This window comes from Salmo trutta, chromosome 12 (assembly GCF_901001165.1).
Source record: "Salmo trutta chromosome 12, fSalTru1.1, whole genome shotgun sequence".
NCBI lineage: Eukaryota > Metazoa > Chordata > Actinopteri > Salmoniformes > Salmonidae > Salmo > Salmo trutta.
Genome location: NC_042968.1, coordinates 86,759,150 through 86,778,341, shown reverse-complemented (window position 1 = coordinate 86,778,341; position 19,192 = coordinate 86,759,150). Strand labels below are relative to the sequence as shown.

General features: G+C 43.9%; 1 protein-coding gene and 2 long non-coding RNA genes across 4 annotated transcripts in view; all 3 read right to left on the bottom strand.

Moving 5' to 3' along the window:
- LOC115204577 (protein phosphatase Slingshot homolog 1) overlaps positions 1-19,192 on the bottom strand; it is a gene marked incomplete in the record, with an annotated part of 41,385 nt that overhangs the window by 5,148 nt on the left and 17,045 nt on the right. Inside the window, 1 exon segment of the mRNA XM_029770239.1 lies at positions 786-898. Within this exon segment, the coding sequence (XP_029626099.1) occupies positions 786-898 (113 nt within the window).
- Positions 17,134-17,638, bottom strand: LOC115204579 (uncharacterized). 2 transcript variants are annotated; one of them, XR_003880397.1, is made up of 2 exons: positions 17,606-17,638; positions 17,134-17,302 (listed from the first exon to the last, which is right to left on the bottom strand). It is a non-coding gene; the product is annotated as an uncharacterized LOC115204579 (long non-coding RNA). The 2 variants fall into 2 exon arrangements; XR_003880396.1 differs by lacking the exon at positions 17,606-17,638 and adding an exon at positions 17,396-17,550.
- Positions 18,025-19,192, bottom strand: part of LOC115204578 (uncharacterized) — a 1,362-nt gene continuing 194 nt past the window's right edge. Inside the window, exons 1-2 of the long non-coding RNA XR_003880395.1 lie at positions 18,874-19,192; positions 18,025-18,762 (exon numbers count right to left, since the gene is read on the bottom strand). The exon at positions 18,874-19,192 is cut by the window's right edge and continues 194 nt beyond it. This is a non-coding gene — a long non-coding RNA (uncharacterized LOC115204578). The remainder of the gene's footprint in view (positions 18,763-18,873) is intronic.

The following is a 19,192-nucleotide window of genomic DNA, read 5'->3' as shown; positions in this document are numbered from 1 at the left end:
AGAGAGCGAGGAGAGAGAGAGAGAGAGAGAGAGAGAGAGAGAGAGAAGGAGGGAAGTACAGAGAGAGAGCGACGGAGGGAAGTACAGAGAGAGAGAGAGAGAGAGAGAGAGAGCGACGGAGGGAAGTACAGAGAGAGAGAGAGAGAGAGAGAGAGAGAGAGAGAGAGAGAGAGAGAGCGAAGGAGGGAAGTACAGAGAGCGAAGGAAAGGAAGCGTGAAAAGCAGATCTTGATTATTGCGTTGACGAGAACATGTTTGTGTTTTGATCATGCAGGTGTGTGTGTTTACTCACCAGTTTGATGTTGTCCTCTGGTCGGAGGAGAGTGAACATGGTCTGCAGGTGCTGCTGGAGGTCACCTGGAGAGACGGGCGCACACACACACACACACACACACACACACACACACACACTTAACACTGCACTCTGTGTTCCCATGATAACCACCACCACACTGTTCCATTCCTCAGTATAGCATCCTAATGGCATTTACAGTAGACTGCATATCTGCTCATCTCTTCTCTTTGTCACATTCATGCTTCATCACTGGCATCTTTCCATCTCTCCATCTCTCCATCTCTCTCTCCCCTAATTGAACCGTGAATTAGGGAGTTTCTCATGGTCACGGTGCTTTGCTTGCTCTTTGCGGTCTAGGCCAGATAACTGGTAAACACTTGGTGACAACTGCTGATGTCAAAAAGGGCTTTATAAAATACATTTCAATGATTGATCTGGACATGAAACTACTGTGCTCAGTTTCCCATAATGTCTGTACTCCGTACTGTACCTGCATGTTTGCTGCGGAGCTGAGCGAAGCGGGAAGCAGAGGTAGGGGAGGAGCCATTTCCCCGGGGCAGGAAGAGGGCGGCGCCTTTCACTGTCAGGAAGCTCTCACTGATACTGGAGAGAGAGAGTGGGACAAGAGGGAGAGATGGAGCGGAGGAAGAGTGTTAAAATGCTTTCACAACAACCAATACAATCCTATTATGGTATAACAGCCCAGTCAGCTGCCCCTGAGGCAGATCAGTGTAACTGAGGAATAACAGGGAAAAGAGGAGGTCGCTTAGAGACAGAGGGGAACAAAAGCAGACCGTCCCGTGCCCCCCCGACTCTCTTCCAGGTTCCAGCACGCCACTACATATGGGTTGTTGTCTGATGACAGAGTGTCACCTATTAGATGGATGTTCTCTAAAACGCTACAGGCCGATGGGGCGATGTTCTCTAAAACGCTACAGGCCGAGGGGCGATGTTCTCTAAAACGCTACAGGCCGAGGGGCGATGTTCTCTTAAAACGCTACAGGCCGAGGGGCGATGTTCTCTTAAAACGCTACAGGCCGAGGGGCGATGTTCTCTTAAAACGCTACAGGCCGAGGGGCGATGTTCTCTTAAAACGCTACAGGCCGAGGGGCGATGTTCTCTTAAAACGCTACAGGCCGAGGGGCGATGTTCTCTTAAAACGCTACAGGCCGAGGGGCGATGTTCTCTTAAAACGCTACAGGCCGAGGGGCGATGTTCTCTTAAAACGCTACAGGCCGAGGGGCGATGTTCTCTAAAACGCTACAGGCTAAGGCGCGTGTGAACCAGAAGTCCTCACAAGGATAGTAAAACAGCTGAAAATACTATATTTTTGGTTATGGAAAATATATTATTCAGTGGTTTAGATGGTTCAACGATTATCTACACTAAACTTGCTTGTTTTGACAAACTAAAACTAGGCAAACTATTAACATTTTTGCAACCAGGAAATGGCAGAGCGATTTCTGCATAGTGCAACTTTAACATGGTTGTAAATGTATCTCATCTGTATCACTGAATTTGCACAACGACTCATCCCGAATTGAATTCCGCTGCTCTACAGATCGCTCCAGGGAAGAAACTCTAGTAAGTGTGATATTTGGCCGGAGCGATGTGGTAGTCAGACCATCATTGAATACCTACAGTAATCAGAAAGACGACTTAACAGTACAGAGGACTAGGCCCACTCACTGACTGTGTCCCAATGGTAATCCATTTCCTGTAAAGTGCACTACTTTTGACCAGGGCCCATAGGGTGCTATTTGGGACAAGCCTCCTACTGTACAGTAATCTACTGTACTCCCAACTCTGTCTACTTGCGGTGGTCTTCCATGTTTTCTGCTGAGAACAGCAGTTTTATCCTGCAGGCTGAAACTGACCTCGGTACTAAAGGCATTCATGTACTGGTCGGCAGCAGAATACCGTAGGTACAGTACTGGTCTGCAGTAGAATACCGTGCAGAAGGTACAGTACAGGTCTGCAGTAGAATACCGTACAGAAGGTACAGTACAGGTCTGCAGTAGAATACCGTACAGAAGGTACAGTACAGGTCTGCAGTAAAATACCGTGCAGAAGGTACAGTACAGGTCTGCAGTAGAATACCGTACTGAAGGTACAGTACAGGTCTGCAGTAGAATACCGTACAGAAGGTACAGTACTGGTCTGCAGTAGAATACCGTACAGAAGGTACAGTACTGGTCTGCAGTAGAATACCGTACAGAAGGTACAGTACAGGTCTGCAGTAGAATACCGTACAGAAGGTACAGTACAGGTCTGCAGTAGAATACCGTACAGAAGGTACAGTACAGGTCTGCAGTAGAATACCGTGTGGTAAACTGAGCTACAGTATGGGACTGAAGCAGTGCAAACTGAGCTTTCAGACCAAAACACTGAACACACATGCCACTAAATACCTCTGCCATGTTCTCTACCACACCTTACACAAAACACCGTTTCTGGAGAAAAAACACTTTTTCATACTCTGAATCTATGGGTTTTAACCCTGAGCAATACTAATGTTCTTTCATCATGACAACAAACCATCCTCCATAACATGACACACACAGGGAGAGAGAGATTACACACAAAGACACACACGGAAATGTGCTTTCACACACACAGCTGGTTCCAATTTTGTGGTGGCTTAACTGTACTGGACATGCTCATAAACTAAATAACGAACGAGGGGGAGAGAGAGGAGCTTAAAAACACAGGAGGTCAAGAAAACAATGTGTGTGAGACTCTCTGCACGGCCATCTTTAAACTTGACCCTTCTCTACAGTGCTTCATTCAGCCACTCTCTCTCTACTGCAGTCACTAGCTTATGGCTTTGGCCTTTATACAACATTACACTCTCTCTCTACTGCAGTCACTAGCTTATGGCTTTGGCCTTTATACAACATTACACTCTCTCTCTACTGCAGTCACTAGCTTATGGCTTTGGCCTTTATACAACATTACACTCTCTCTCTACTGCAGTCACTAGCTTATGGCTTTGGCCTTTATACAACATTAGGCGCAAACCCATATTAGATAAAGTAATGATATTTCTATGGGCTTACCCATTGGTCTAACTTACCCAGAAGGCCATGTAGCTGCACTTCAGGAAACATATGAAAGTGTTTTACATTTTATTACAGCAGGGGTTCTCAAAGTATATAGTAAAAACGTCATTTTAATGATTAAACGACTTTTGGCCAACGGATCCATGGAATACGTTTAAAGTAAAAACAAAAAAGGTGATACTATTCATCTACAATGTCTGTTCTTAACCCTGGGCAACATGGGCCTGGGGAGGCTCACAGGGATATTAGTATCCACAGTACTCTGTTCTTAACCCTGGGCAACATGGGCCTGGGGAGGCTCACAGGGATATTAGTATCCACAGTACTCTGTTCTTAACCCTGGGCAACATGGGCCTGGGGAGGCTCACAGGGATATTAGTATCCACAGTACTCTGTTCTTAACCCTGGGCAACATGGGCCTGGGAAGGCTCACAGGGATATTAGTATCCACAGTACTCTGTTCTTAACCCTGGGCAACATGGGCCTGGGGAGGCTCACAGGGATATTAGTATCCACAGTACTCTGTTCTTAACCCTGGGCAACATGGGCCTGGGGAGGCTCACAGGGATATTAGTATCCACAGTACTCTGTTCTTAACCCTGGGCAACATGGGCCTGGGGAGGCTCACAGGGATATTAGTATCCACAGTACTCTGTTCTTAACCCTGGGCAACATGGGCCTGGGGAGGCTCACAGGGATATTAGTATCCACAGTACTCTGTTCTTAACCCTGGGCAACATGGGCCTGGGGAGGCTCACAGGGATATTAGTATCCACAGTACTCTGTTCTTAACCCTGGGCAACTTGGGTCTGGCAGGCTCACAGGGATATTAGTATCCACAGTACTCTGTTCTTAACCCTGGGCAACATGGGCCTGGGGAGGCTCACAGGGATATTAGTATCCACAGCACTCTGTTCTTAACCCTGGGCAACATGGGCCTGGGGAGGCTCACAGGGATATTAGTATCCACAGTACTCTGTTCTTAACCCTGGGAAACATGGGCCTGGGGAGGCTCACAGGGATATTAGTATCCACAGTACTCAGTTCTTAACCCTGGGCAACATGGGCCTGGGGAGGCTCACAGGGATATTAGTATCCACAGTACTCAGTTCTTAACCCTGGGCAACATGGGCCTGGGGAGGCTCACAGGGATATTAGTATCCACAGTACTCTGTTCTTAACCCTGGGCAACATGGGCCTGGGGAGGCTCACAGGGATATTAGTATCCACAGTACTCTGTTCTTAACCCTGGGCAACATGGGCCTGGGGAGGCTCACAGGGATATTAGTATCCACAGTACTCTGTTCTTAACCCTGGGCAACATGGGCCTGAGGAGGCTCACAGGGATATTAGTATCCACAGTACTCTGTTCTTAACCCTGGGCAACATGGGCCTGAGGAGGCTCACAGGGATATTAGTATCCACAGTACTCTGTTCTTAACCCTGGGCAACATGGGCCTGGGGAGGCTCACAGGGATATTAGTATCCACAGTACTCTGTTCTTAACCCTGGGCAACATGGGCCTGGGGAGGCTCACAGGGATATTAGTATCCACAGTACTCTGTTCTTAACCCTGGGCAACATGGGCCTGGGGAGGCTCACAGGGATATTAGTATCCACAGTACTCTGTTCTTAACCCTGGGCAACATGGGCCTGGGGAGGCTCACAGGGATATTAGTATCCACAGTACTCTGTTCTTAACCCTGGGCAACATGGGCCTGGGGAGGCTCACAGGGATATTAGTATCCACAGTACTCTGTTCTTAACCCTGGGCAACATGGGCCTGGGGAGGCTCACAGGGATATTAGTATCCACAGCACTCTGTTCTTAACCCTGGGCAACATGGGCCTGGGGAGGCTCACAGGGATATTAGTATCCACAGTACTCTGTTCTTAACCCTGGGAAACATGGGCCTGGGGAGGCTCACAGGGATATTAGTATCCACAGTACTCAGTTCTTAACCCTGGGCAACATGGGCCTGGGGAGGCTCACAGGGATATTAGTATCCACAGTACTCAGTTCTTAACCCTGGGCAACATGGGCCTGGGGAGGCTCACAGGGATATTAGTATCCACAGTACTCTGTTCTTAACCCTGGGCAACATGGGCCTGGGGAGGCTCACAGGGATATTAGTATCCACAGTACTCTGTTCTTAACCCTGGGCAACATGGGCCTGGGGAGGCTCACAGGGATATTAGTATCCACAGTACTCTGTTCTTAACCCTGGGCAACATGGGCCTGAGGAGGCTCACAGGGATATTAGTATCCACAGTACTCTGTTCTTAACCCTGGGCAACATGGGCCTGAGGAGGCTCACAGGGATATTAGTATCCACAGTACTCTGTTCTTAACCCTGGGCAACATGGGCCTGGGGAGGCTCACAGGGATATTAGTATCCACAGTACTCTGTTCTTAACCCTGGGCAACATGGGCCTGGGGAGGCTCACAGGGATATTAGTATCCACAGTACTCTGTTCTTAACCCTGGGCAACATGGGCCTGGGGAGGCTCACAGGGATATTAGTATCCACAGTACTCCACCAATTATCCATTTTTCAACTGAATACTATTCCCCAGTGCATTTTGACAGACATTTTGACATAAATGCACTGCAACTTAAAGTTCATATGGATCCGTTTAAATCGCAATATCAAAGAATTTCTGGGAAACAATTAAGTACCTTTTTTGCTTACTACATGATTCCATATGTTCTATTTCATAGTTTTGATGTCTTCACTATTATTCTATAGCAAAAATAAAGAAAAACCCTTGAATGAGTAGGTGTCTCCAAACTTCTGACTGGTGCTGTATATTTCCCAAGCCAATAAAGCCCTTTGAATTGGAGACAGAGCGAGAAAAACAGAGCGAGCGAGACAGAGAGACAGAGAGACAGAGAGACAAAGGGACAAAGGGACAGAGGGACAGAGAGAGACAGACAGAGGGACAGAGGGACAGAGAGAGGGACAGACAGACAGAGAGACAGAGGGACAGAGGGACAGACAGAGAGACAGAGAGACAGAGGGACAGAGGGACAGAGGGACAGAGACAGAGGGACAACAAGAGCTGTTTAATGTTTCCCCTGTTTATTTTCCTTTTGTTTATTGTCTATTCCATTTGCTGTGGAAATGTGATCCTGTTTCCCAAACATAAGTTTGTACTTTAACTATTTGCACATAATGACATTTGTAAAGTCTTTATTCTTTTGGAACTTGAGTGTAATGTTTACTGTTAATTTTTATTGTTTATTTCACCTTTGTTTATTATCTACTTCACTTGCTGTGGCAATGTTAACATATGTTTCCCGTGCCAATAAAGCCCCTTGAATTGAAATTGAATTGAGAGAAACAGAGACCGAGAGAGAGAAACAGACAGAGTAATCCAACCATTTGTATGCAGCAATCTTCTCCATTTCAAATCCTCTCACTCATTGATCGATACAGGTGAGTGTCATATGCGGCACATTGGGGTGGACCCACCAGTCTCAATGAGCGGAGATTTGAAATATAAAAATGGAAGCGTACACATTGTTGGATTACTTCATAGAGCAAAAAAATATATATATTTGAATGTACAATATGTTCCATTAACAAAACGCACCACCTGCAACTGGACACAATGACATCTTAGAATATACCAAGATGATATTGCCAAGTTAACCTGTTGTGGATAGGGGGCAGTATTTTCACAGCCGGATAAAAAAACGTACCCGATTTAATCAGGTTACTACTCTTGCCCAGAAACTAGAATATGCATATAATTAGTCGATTTGGATAGGAAACACTCTAAAGTTTCTAAAACTGTTTGAATGGTGTCTGTGAGTATAACAGAACTCATATGGCAGGCAAAAACCTGAGAAAATTCCAAGCAGGAAGTGGCCTGTCTGACAATTTGTAGTCATTCTGTTGCTCTATCGAAATTACAGCATCTGAGCTGTTACGTGACACTTTCTAAGGCTTCCATTGGCTCTCTAAAGCCTTCAGAAACCGGATTGAGGCATCTCCTGTCTCTGGGCAGATAACAGCAGCACAGTTTGTCAGTGGTCTGCCTGGTGACAGAGAGACTGGAGATGCGCATTCACGAGACCTCGTCAACATTGTCCGGGTGGAATATTATCGCTATTTTACAAGAAAAATAGCATAAAAATGTATTTTAAAACAGCGTTTGACATTCTTCTAAGTACGGTAATGGAACATTTTTTATTTTTTTGTCACGAAATGTGCTCGCGCGTTACCCTTTCGATAGTGACCTGAACGCACGAACAAAACGAAGGTAGTTGGATATAACTATAGATTATTTGGAACCAAAACAACATTTGTTGTTGAAGTAGAAGTCCTGGGAGTGCATTCTGACAAAGAACAGCAAAGGTAATACAATTTTTCTAATAGTAATTCTGAGTTTAGTGAGCCCCGAAGTTAGCGGGTGTTTGAATAGCTAGCCTGTGATGGCTGAGCTATGTACTCAGAATATTGCAAAATGTGCTTTCGCCGAAAAGCTATTTTAAAATCTGACATAGCGATTGCATAAAGGAGTTCTGTATCTATAATTCTTAAAATAATGTATTTTGTCAACATTTATGATGAGTAATTTAGTAAATTCACCGGAAGTTTTCGGTGGGAATACTAGTTCTGAACATCACACGCCAATGTAAAAAGCAGTTTTTTGATATAAATATGAACTTGATTGAACAAAACATGCATGTATTGTATAACATAATGTCCTAGGAGTGTCATCTGATGAAGATCATCAAAGGTTAGTGCTGCATTTAGCTGTGGTTTGGGTTTTTGTGACATATATGCTTGCTTGGAAAATGGCTGTGTGATTATGTTAGGAGAGTACATAGCCAAAAACAATCTAATGTTTTGCTTTCGCTGTAAAGCCTTTTTGAAATCGGACAATGTGGTTGGATTAACGAGAGTCTTATCTTTCAAATGTTGTAAAATAGTCATATGTTTGAGAAATTGAAGTTATAGCATTTTTAAGGTTTTTGTATTTCGCGCCACGCTCTACCATTGGATATTTGGCGAGACGTTCCGCTAACAGGTTTTAAGGTTGGTCGAAAATTCTCTGTCCTACACCAAACACTACTTAACCTGTAACTCCCAGTAAGTAATGGACACCAAAAATCTTTGGTTAAATCACATTATCTGGGCTCCTGAGTGGCGCAGTGGTCTATGGCACTGCATCTCAGTGCTAGAGGCATCACTACAGACACCCTGGTTCGAATCCAGGCTGTATTTTAATGAGTAGGCTTTCTTTCATGATTTGTTTTATTTTGACTGGAGCAAGATAGAGCTTATTCCTGATGTGGAAACTGCCTGGAAATGATTTCATGTTGTTTTTCCCCCCAAATAGTAAACAAACATGCCCCATTCCACCGGCTCAGAGTTAAAGGGAGGGATAATCCATGGTTTTCTTCTGAGCTGTATTATTCACAAACGTAATCTAGCCTGGGCTAAAGCAAGGAAATCATGTTCTGATGCTGAATGGCTTCTTTTTAGGCAGTTACGAAAGGTGTTATTTTCTTCTCAGGAAGGCAAAGTCTGAATATTTGATGTCCGTTACCACTGATAACCTGAATGACCCTAGAAAGTTTTGGAAGGCTATTAAGTCTGTCTGGTAACAGTAATGTTAATGAAATTACCGTCACATGTATTGAAGGACTGCTGCTGTATATGACAAAACTGAAATGCTGAATTGTTTCAATGAGCACTTTGTATCATCTAGTAGGCTGTTTGATTCAGTATCCTCTGTCTCTGTACAACCCTGTGTGGATGAAACAGTGAGAGTTGGTCAAACTTTTAGCGTCTTGCCATTCTCAGTGCAGGAGGTACATAAAGCCCTGAAAACATTAGATCAGAGAAAGCCTGCAGGTCCTGATCTTCTTGATCCCTGCTTTGTAAAACTGGCAGCTGATTTCATAGCTGAACCACTTACATATCTGTTCAATCTAACCCTGGAATGTAATGAAATTCCCAAGATCTGGAAATCAGCATTTGTCTTACCACTTTTAAAGGGGGGAGATCCAACTCTTAAATAATTATTGGCCAATCTCAAAGCTGTCACACCTGGTGAAAATACTTGAAACCCTTGTGAGTGAACAGCTAAAAGAGTTTTTATATACTAACTCTATTTTATCAATGTACTAAATCGGGCTTCAGGAAGAAGCATAGCACAATTACAACAGCCATGAAAGTTTTAAATGATATCACTGAAGCCCTTGACAAAATACAGCACTGTCTCTCACTTTTATTGATCTCTAAGGCTTTTGATAGAGTTGATCATGCTATACTGAGGCAGAGATTGTCAAGCGAAGGTCTTTCCGGAGGATGCAGTTGCATGGTTTGCTAACTATCTGTCTGATAGTGCACTCAATTTGATGAGCTCATGTCTGTTAAAATTGTCTGTCTAATGGTGTGCCCCAGGGCTCTGTACTTTGTCCCCTCTTATCCCATAGTTATATAAATAATTTAGACAAATGTGCAAAATGCACGACTTCACGTCTATACTGATGATACTGTTTATTGTTGTGCCTCGTCTCTCACAAAAGCTTTTTATACTCTTCAACATACCTTGTGTCAATTGAAGCTTATCCTCAATACTGACAAAACTAATGGTGTTTTCTAAAGCAAGAAATAGACCTCTGAGCCTTTCACCACCTGTCAGGGCAATGAGAGACTGTAACCTCATAAATATCTTGGAATTTTAATTGATGAAGGCATCTTCTAAATTGCATATTCAACAACTTACATTTATGCCTATACTAGACTCTGGGGATATTTTATAAATGAATGCTTCTGCTCAGTGTTTGAGATCAATTGACACCCTTTACCATGGAGTACTGAGATGTATTTTAAACTGCAAACCCCTTACGCACCCCTGCTCTTTATATACACACACACACACACACACACACACACACACACACACACACAAGGGTTGGCTGGCCTTCTCTAGTCACTCGTAGGCTCAGTCACTGGTATACTTTTATTTACAAAGCCATTTTGGGGTTTCCTACCATTTTATTTTGACATTTTTATTGTTCAGAAATGTGGTGGGTACTCTTCGTTTGGGGGACTTTATCCTGCTAACTGTTCCAAATGTCCGAACTGAATTTGGTAAAAGGGCTTTTATGTACTCTGCGCCATCGGCTTGGAACGCTTAACAAAATGCTTTTAAACTGGAAGAACTTGTCCAGATTGGTGTTTTTAAATAATTGATCTAGGATTTTGAGGCTGATTCCCTGACCTGTCAATGTTGTTTATTTGCTGTTTTAATGATTTTGTTATACTCTTGTGAATAATATATTTTTTTTTTTACTAGATTACCTGTCGTTTTCATGTCCGTCTGTAATTGTGTAATGACATGGTGCTGCCTAACTTGGCCAGGACGCTCTTGAAAAAGATATTTCAAAATCTCGATGAGCCCTTCCTGATTAAAGGACGGCTAAATAAAACATCTGTAGCTAAATGTAAATGCAGCATTTGAGTTGTCTGCTTCGCTGCAGACTGATTGGGGTATATGAAGCTAGAGGTGGGAGCAGGGCCTCAACTGGAGCTTTTAACTGCAAACTTACAGCTGATCAATCTTGCTCTGGGAGATGACGGAGTCCTCTATGAAGTACGGTGTCAAGGCGTAGAAGCACCGGGCCGGAGAGCTCCGTGGAGACGGGGCTACAACACCGGGAGGCATCGCTGCGATGTGGAGGACGGGAGTGGGTCGACCTGTGGTGCTGTGGCGAGGCTTGCTTCACTCCAGAGCGGCCATGTGATTGGTTACGCACGGGTGACCATGAACCACTGTACTGCACTGACCACGATCGGGGACAAACCGAAAAACACGCCACTGATGTCTCGTTTTAGAACCTCAAACTCTTATTTCATCCAGATACACGGTTCACGCAGGAGCACCAAATCACTAGCACACCAAACAACGCGAGTCCGCTCCGTTTAGTCCAAAGTCAACATTTGTAATAACACTAACATAATAAAATGTAAACAAATAAAATCAATATAAAAACAGAAGTTCAACGTTTCACAATTCGCTCTCCAGATTCACTTCATTATTGGTGCCAAATAAACGCTTGACTGGATCAAGAGGCTGGAGAGACTGATCTGTGTGAGCTGTATTCTGTTCAGATGATGACATCCTGAATGTTCCCAACCGGCAGTCGGGCTGCGGTAAATACCACTACCCGGGAGAAAGGGAGGAGACTGCGCACATGTGCTTCAATCCGGGCTCCGCGGGGATAGGTGTAGCGCTGAAGCCATAAACACTGATCTTAGATCGGCGTTGGTGGTGCTCCCCAATGATCGTTATGGTTACAGGATGTGGAGGAAAGCTGATCCTAGATCTGCGCCGAAAGGTCGCCTTCTGCCTAGCGGCAGCGACACACGACACGACTGTTTTCAGCTTCCTTCCAGTAAGAACGACGAAAACAAAACACGGAACAAAGATTGGGAAATCCAACAGCAACCAGATAACACGAGGAGAACATGAGCCAGGTCCTAGCCGGGGTTGTTTATCTGGTAGTGAAGCAAGCATGTTGATTTCAATGTATTAGGTGGCCTACACCTACATTTCATGTTGTGGAAAATATAGGCTTAAACCAACAAACATGTTCATATTCTCAGCTGTCAAATGACAACAAGTAGCATCCTAATCCTACCACATTGTGTGAGTCTGTGTATGATGTTTTCTAATTGTGTGTATAGTCTTAGGGTGTGTCTGGCTGAATGTTTTGTCTCGACCCTCTACTATGTGGTATAGAGGAAAGACAGTGAGGTGTTGTGGTTAGATTGATTATGGCTCAGCAGTGTGCAGCGATGCTGCTGTCGTGCCCTTGATTAACCTGATGGGCCACACACACACACACACACACACACACACACACACACACACACACGAGATTGAATCCTTCCATGATCACATGCAATCTATCAATTTAATTTCAATCACAGACACATTTAATCCTAACATATAGCGGATGTATAGAATAGGATAGATAAGGTTATATATAATGATGATTGGGTCCAATAAGCTAATAGTATAATATTCAGAGCTATTAAATCCTGGATACTACAGCTGATGACAGAGAAACCCTTCCTCCTCTACTGCTAACTGATTGGAAGAGGAACTCATGACCCAATCATCACCTTCCTGCTCCATTGCTCTTTATTTTTACCCCACTCTTTTCTCCCTCATATCACTACATGTCTTCTCTCTCTCTTTCTGTCATGCTGGTCTTTCCTCTGTTCAGATTTATCTGTCTCTATCGTTCCATCTCTAACACATGCTCACACAAAAACTCACACGGAGGATATCGCTGTGCTTGCGGAAACCTTGTTCACTAGGGAGCTGAGCTCATGTTTGCAGCACTGTGAGTGGGAAAGCAGGAAAATGTTCAGTGTGTGTGTGTGGGAATGTTCCTCTTTCTCCCTAGCTCAGCGTTTCCCAAACTCGGTCCTCGGGACCCCAAAGGGTGCACGTTTTTGGTTTTTGCCCCAGCACTACACAACTGATTCAAATCAAAGCTTGATGATTAGTTGATTTGAATCAGCTGTGTGGCACCAGGGCAAAAACCAAAACGTGCACCCCTTGGGGGGGCCCCAGGACCGAGTTTGGGAAACCCTGCCCTAGCTCATCTTCTACCTCTGGTTGGACCACTGAAATGTAAACTTTCCAATGAGACAGAGGATGCTGGACAAAAACACCAGACACTCTGTTGGACCAGCCAGGTCACTGGGTCTGTGTCCACACACACACACACACCATGGTGACCCTACAGCCACATGTAAAAACACTCACACCAGGCTCACAAAAATATACACACACATACTCTAATCCTTTCTGAGGCGGGATGGGGTTTACTAATTGATTAGTGCGTTAATAATCTATTTAGATAACCTTCAATACCTGACTGGATTGGTGCCAAATGCCAATAAATATACACAGAGTATACAAAACATTAAGAACACCTGCTCTTTCCATTACCAAAGGACATCCAGCCAATTTGACAACTGTGGGGAGCATTGGAGTCAACATGTACCAGCATTCCTGTAGAACGCTTTAGACACCTTGTAGAGTCCATCCCCCTGATTAATTGATGCTGTTCTGAGGGCAAAGGAGGGTGCAACTCAATATTAGGAAGGTGTTCCTAATGTTTGGTATACTCTGTGTGTCTCTCAGAGTTTAGCCTACCGGTGTCTGGGCAGTCATCTTACTGTATGCAGTGGGGCACACTACATGGACTAGATCCCTCAAAACAACTCTGGATGCCCAAGCCAGTTCCACCACATTTTTTAATTGTTCTAATCAGGGACTGATTTAGACCTGAGAACCAGGTTGGTGCAATTAATTATCAAGTAGGACAGAAAACCAGCCGGACTTCGCAGGAGAAGAGTTGAATACCCCATGGACTAGAGTGTGTATGTTTTGCTCCCCCGACATCACTGTACTGCTACCGTTCACTGACCTGCAAGGTTACACCTGGCTGCTGCTATCTGACATTAATGTGGAACAGACAGCGTTTTAACTACTTTGCAGATATGAAAACAGACAATCAGAATATATCAGTAAAAAATATGAAATTCCCAGTTTATGCTACAAAACCAACTTTATAAGAGTATTTAAAAATAGGTTATTTTCCATGATGTACACTAAGACATTGTTGGCAGAATAGATGGATTCAGTTCAATGCATGATTAATATAACTCACCAATACATTTCTTGGTAGTCCAAAAAATATTGCTATCAGGTTGTAAATCACAGATACACTGTTTCAATGACTCAATATTTTGGACAAAAACGGACAATGTAACTAAGACTGGGAATGTCAATACAATCAAACTAGCAAAGGCAATTATCACAGGTAAGTCATAATGTGGCTAATAGGCTAGCGTATCTATTTATGTAGCAAGTTAAAAACACAGGGCTTATCGTAGGCTAGATAGCTAGCTAGCTGCTAGGAGGATGTCATGTCATTGGAGGAGTGGTTGAGTGACTGATTTTTTCCCCTCATATTGTTTTCGGTAGCTATATACAGCTAGAGATGCAGGTGTCATTTGGTTAGCTAACAAGAACTTGAACGACCGTTATACAGTTAGCATATATCTTGCGTTAGCAAATTCACAGCACTTGTCTGAGTGTGCCACAGCGCAGAATAACTGATGAATTTACGCAACACCTGAATATGACCGCTGTCAGTAAACGTAGGCAAAACAATAGTCACGAACGCTCTAGATAACAGCCTAGCTAACCCGCTCTGCTAGGGCAAGTAAAATGGTCAGAGTGAAGTAGCAAGCTAGCCAACCTTAGCCAGGAAGACAAGCTGCAGAGGGATGAGAACGCTACAATTCCCCATCGTTTATCATTGCAACTTTGATGGCCAACTAGCTGCAATAGTTGAGGGTTTATCTAATGTTCCTTCATTATATTTTAGCTCATCTTGCTCTGGCTAGCATTAGTTGTTGATGTACAGTATCAGTAAAAAAGTATTGACACCTACTCATTCAAGGGTTTCTTTATTTTTACTATTATCTACATTGTAGAATAATATTGAAGACATTGAAACTATGAAATAACACATATGGAATCATGTAGTAACCAATCAAAATATTTTATATTTGAGATTCTTCTATGTAGCAACGCTTTGCCTTGATGACAGCTTTACTTTGAATGCTTTTCCAACAGTCTTGAAGGAGTTCCCACATATGCTGAGCACTTGTTGGCTGCTTTTCCTTCACTCCGCGGTCCAACTCATCCCAAACCATCTCACTTGGGTTGAGGTCAGGTGATTGTGGAGGCCAGGCTATCTGATGCAGCACTCCATCACTCTCCTTTTTGGTCAAATAGCCCTTACACAGCCTAGAGGTGTGTTGTCCTGTTGGTCATTGTCCTGTTGAAAAACAAATGATGGTGCAAACCAGATGGGATGGCGTATCACTGCAGAATGCTGTGGTAGCCATGCTGGTTAAGTGTGCCTTGAATTCTAAATAAAATCAGACAGTGTCACCAGTAAAGCTCACCATCACACCTCCTCCATGCTTCATGGTGGGAACCACACATGCGAAGATCATCCGTTCACCTACTCTGCATCTCACAAAGACACGGCGTTTGGAACCAAAAGTCTCAAATTTGGACTCCAGACCAAAGGACAGATTTCCACCGGTCTAATGTCCATTGCTCGTGTTTCTTGGCCCAAGCAAGTCTCTTCTTATTGGTGTCCTTTAGTAGTGTTTTTTTGCAGCATTTTGACCATGAAGGCCTGATTCACACTGTCTCCTCTGAATAGTTGATGTTGAGATGTGTCTGTTACTTGAACTCGGAAGCATTTTTTTGGGCTGCAATTTCTGAGGCTGGTAACTAATGAACTTATCGTCTGCAGCAGAGGTAACTCTGGGTCTTCCTTTCCTGTGGCGGTCCTCATGAGAGCCAGATTCATCATAGCACTTGATGGTTTTTGTGACTGCACTTGAAGAAACTTTTGAAGTTCTTGACATTTTCAGGATTGACTGACCTTCATGTCTTAAAGTAATGATGGACTGTCATTTCTCTTTGCTTATTTGAGCTCTTCTTGCCATAATATGGTCTTGGTATTTTACCAAATAGGGCTATCTTCTATATACCACCTCTACCATGTCACAACACAACGGATTGGCTCAAACGCATTAAGTAAGAAAGAAAGAAATTCCACCAATTCACTTAACACGGCACACCTGTTAATTTAAATGCATTCCAGCTGACTACCTCATGAAGCTGGTTGAGAGAATGCCAAGCATGTGCAAAGCTGTCAAGGCAATGGGTGGCTACTTTGAAGAATCTCAAATATTTTGATTTGTTTAGCACTTTTTTGGTTAATACATGATTCCATGTGTTATTTCATAGTTTTGATGTCTTCACTATTATTCTATAAATGTAGAAAATAGTAAAAATAAAAGAAAATCCATGGAATGAGTAGGTGTGTCCAAACTTTTGACTGGTACTGTGCATAATGGAGAGAGCGCCTACCTTTCATGGTTGTTTGATCAATAGGACTGTAAAGTTCCCAAATGTGAGGGGACTCCTGTGGTATTGACATATTTTTAGAAATCCATTCAGGTGTATTTTGTGGCTTTTGGTGAATGCATCCTAATGATCTAAAGTCACGCTGTTGCAACTGTCTGTAAACACACAGTCCAGTTCAAAGTGAATGATGGCAGGCCTGTGTAGCAAATGGCTTGTTTGCATAAAGGCCTACTGTAGCTCTGATTGTCTATGGTGCACCGGTCTGAGTAGACTCCGGTCCTGGACGAGACAGATGTTTTTATTAGGTTTTATTTGCTGTAGTGTCTATTAAATTGTCCAAACACACGGCCGCTTTCCCAATCTATATTGCTATAGCAGTTTCACAAATGACCTAGAATGTCTGGGAATTACGTATATGAAGAATGAATGAAAACGTGAAAATGACCATAAGTGCTTGCTTGTCAGAAAATGTAAAAAAAATAAAAATCTTCCTGTGGTGTCTATGAACAGGATTTAATAAGATTTCATGTTGCTAAAATGCTGTCAGTTCCACTTTAAGGAACTTGTATAATGCTTTTAATTTCCTGGTAAAATGAAGGTTACCTGAATACAACAGGGAGGTGTTTAACAGTCCCAGCAGCTATTTCTAACCTCATCTCTCCTTGTTTTTCCAGGACTGACCTATTGAAATAAAACCTCACACAAAAAAAAAACTGCTTACAGAGAATGGAGGGACTGACTGGTACAAATCAGTTACACTCATACAATAGTTTCCTTTTTTTTAGCTCTATTCTCTTCTCATATCATCTGGCTGTATGTTCTAGTCCCTCCTCATATCATATCATCTGGCTGTATGTTCTAGTCCCTCCTCATATCATCTGGCTGTATGTTCTAGTCCCTCCTCATATCATCTGGCTGTATGTTCTAGTCCCTCCTCATATCACCTGGCTGTATGTTCTAGTCCCTCATATCACCTGGCTGTATGTTCTAGTCCCTCCTCATATCACCTGGCTGTATGTTCTAGTCCCTCATATCACCTGGCTGGTATGTTCTAGTCCCTCCTCATATCACCTGGCTGTATGTTCTAGTCCCTCCTCATATCACCTGGCTGTATGTTCTAGTCCCTCCTCATATCATATCATCTGGCTGCATGTTCTAGTCCCTCCTCATATCATCTGGCTGTTATGTTCTAGTCCCTCCCCATATCATATCATCTGGCTGCATGTTCTAGTCCCTCCTCATATCACCTGGCTGTATGTTCTAGTCCCTCCTCATATCATATCATCTGGCTGCATGTTCTAGTCCCTCCCCATATCATCTGGCTGTTATGTTCTAGTCCCTCCCCATATCACCTGGCTGTATGTTCTAGTCCCTCCTCATATCATATCATCTGGCTGTTATGTTCTAGTCCCTCCTCATATCATATCATCTGGCTGCATGTTCTAGTCCCTCCCCATATCATCTGGCTGTTATGTTCTAGTCCCTCCCCATATCACCTGGCTGTTATGTTCTAGTCCCTCCCCATATCACCTGGCTGGTATGTTCTAGTCCCTCCCCATATCACCTGGCTGTATGTTCTAGTCCCTCCCCATATCACCTGGCTGGTATGTTCTAGTCCCTCCCCATATCACCTGGCTGGTATGTTCTAGTCCCTCCCCATATCACCTGGCTGGTATGTTCTAGTCCCTCCCCATATCACCTGGCTGTATGTTCTAGTCCCTCCCCATATCATCTGGCTGTATGTTCTAGTCCCTCCCCATATCATCTGGCTGTATGTTCTAGTCCCTCATATCACCTGGCTGTATGTTCTAGTCCCTCCTCATATCACCTGGCTGTATGTTCTAGTCCCTCCTCATATCACCTGGCTGTATGTTCTAGTCCCTCCTCATATCATATCATCTGGCTGCATGTTCTAGTCCCTCCCCATATCATCTGGCTGTTATGTTCTAGTCCCTCCCCATATCACCTGGCTGTTATGTTCTAGTCCCTCCCCATATCACCTGGCTGGTATGTTCTAGTCCCTCCCCATATCACCTGGCTGTATGTTCTAGTCCCTCCCCATATCACCTGGCTGGTATGTTCTAGTCCCTCCCCATATCACCTGGCTGGTATGTTCTAGTCCCTCCCCATATCATCTGGCTGTTATGTTCTAGTCCCTCCCCATATCACCTGGCTGTATGTTCTAGTCCCTCCTCATATCACCTGGCTGTATGTTCTAGTCCCTCCCCATATCACCTGGCTGTATGTTCTAGTCCCTCATATCATATCATCTGGCCGTATGTTCTAGTCACTCCTCATATCACCTGGCTGTATGTTCTAGTCCCTCCCCATATCACCTGGCTGTATGTTCTAGTCCCTCATATCATATCACCTGGCTGTATGTTCTAGTCCCTCCTCATATCACCTGGCTGTATGTTCTAGTCCCTCCCCATATCACCTGGCTGTATGTTCCAGTCCCTCCTCATATCATCTGGCTGTATGTTCTAGTCCCTCCCCATATCATATCATATATCACCTGGCTGTATGTTCTAGTCCCTCATATCATATCACCTGGCTGTATGTTCTAGTCCCTCCTCATATCATCTGGCTGGTATGTTCTAGTCCCTCCCCATATCATCTGGCTGTTATGTTCTAGTCCCTCCCCATATCACCTGGCTGTATGTTCTAGTCCCTCCTCATATCACCTGGCTGTATGTTCTAGTCCCTCCCCATATCACCTGGCTGTATGTTCTAGTCCCTCATATCATATCATCTGGCCGTATGTTCTAGTCACTCCTCATATCACCTGGCTGTATGTTCTAGTCCCTCCCCATATCACCTGGCTGTATGTTCTA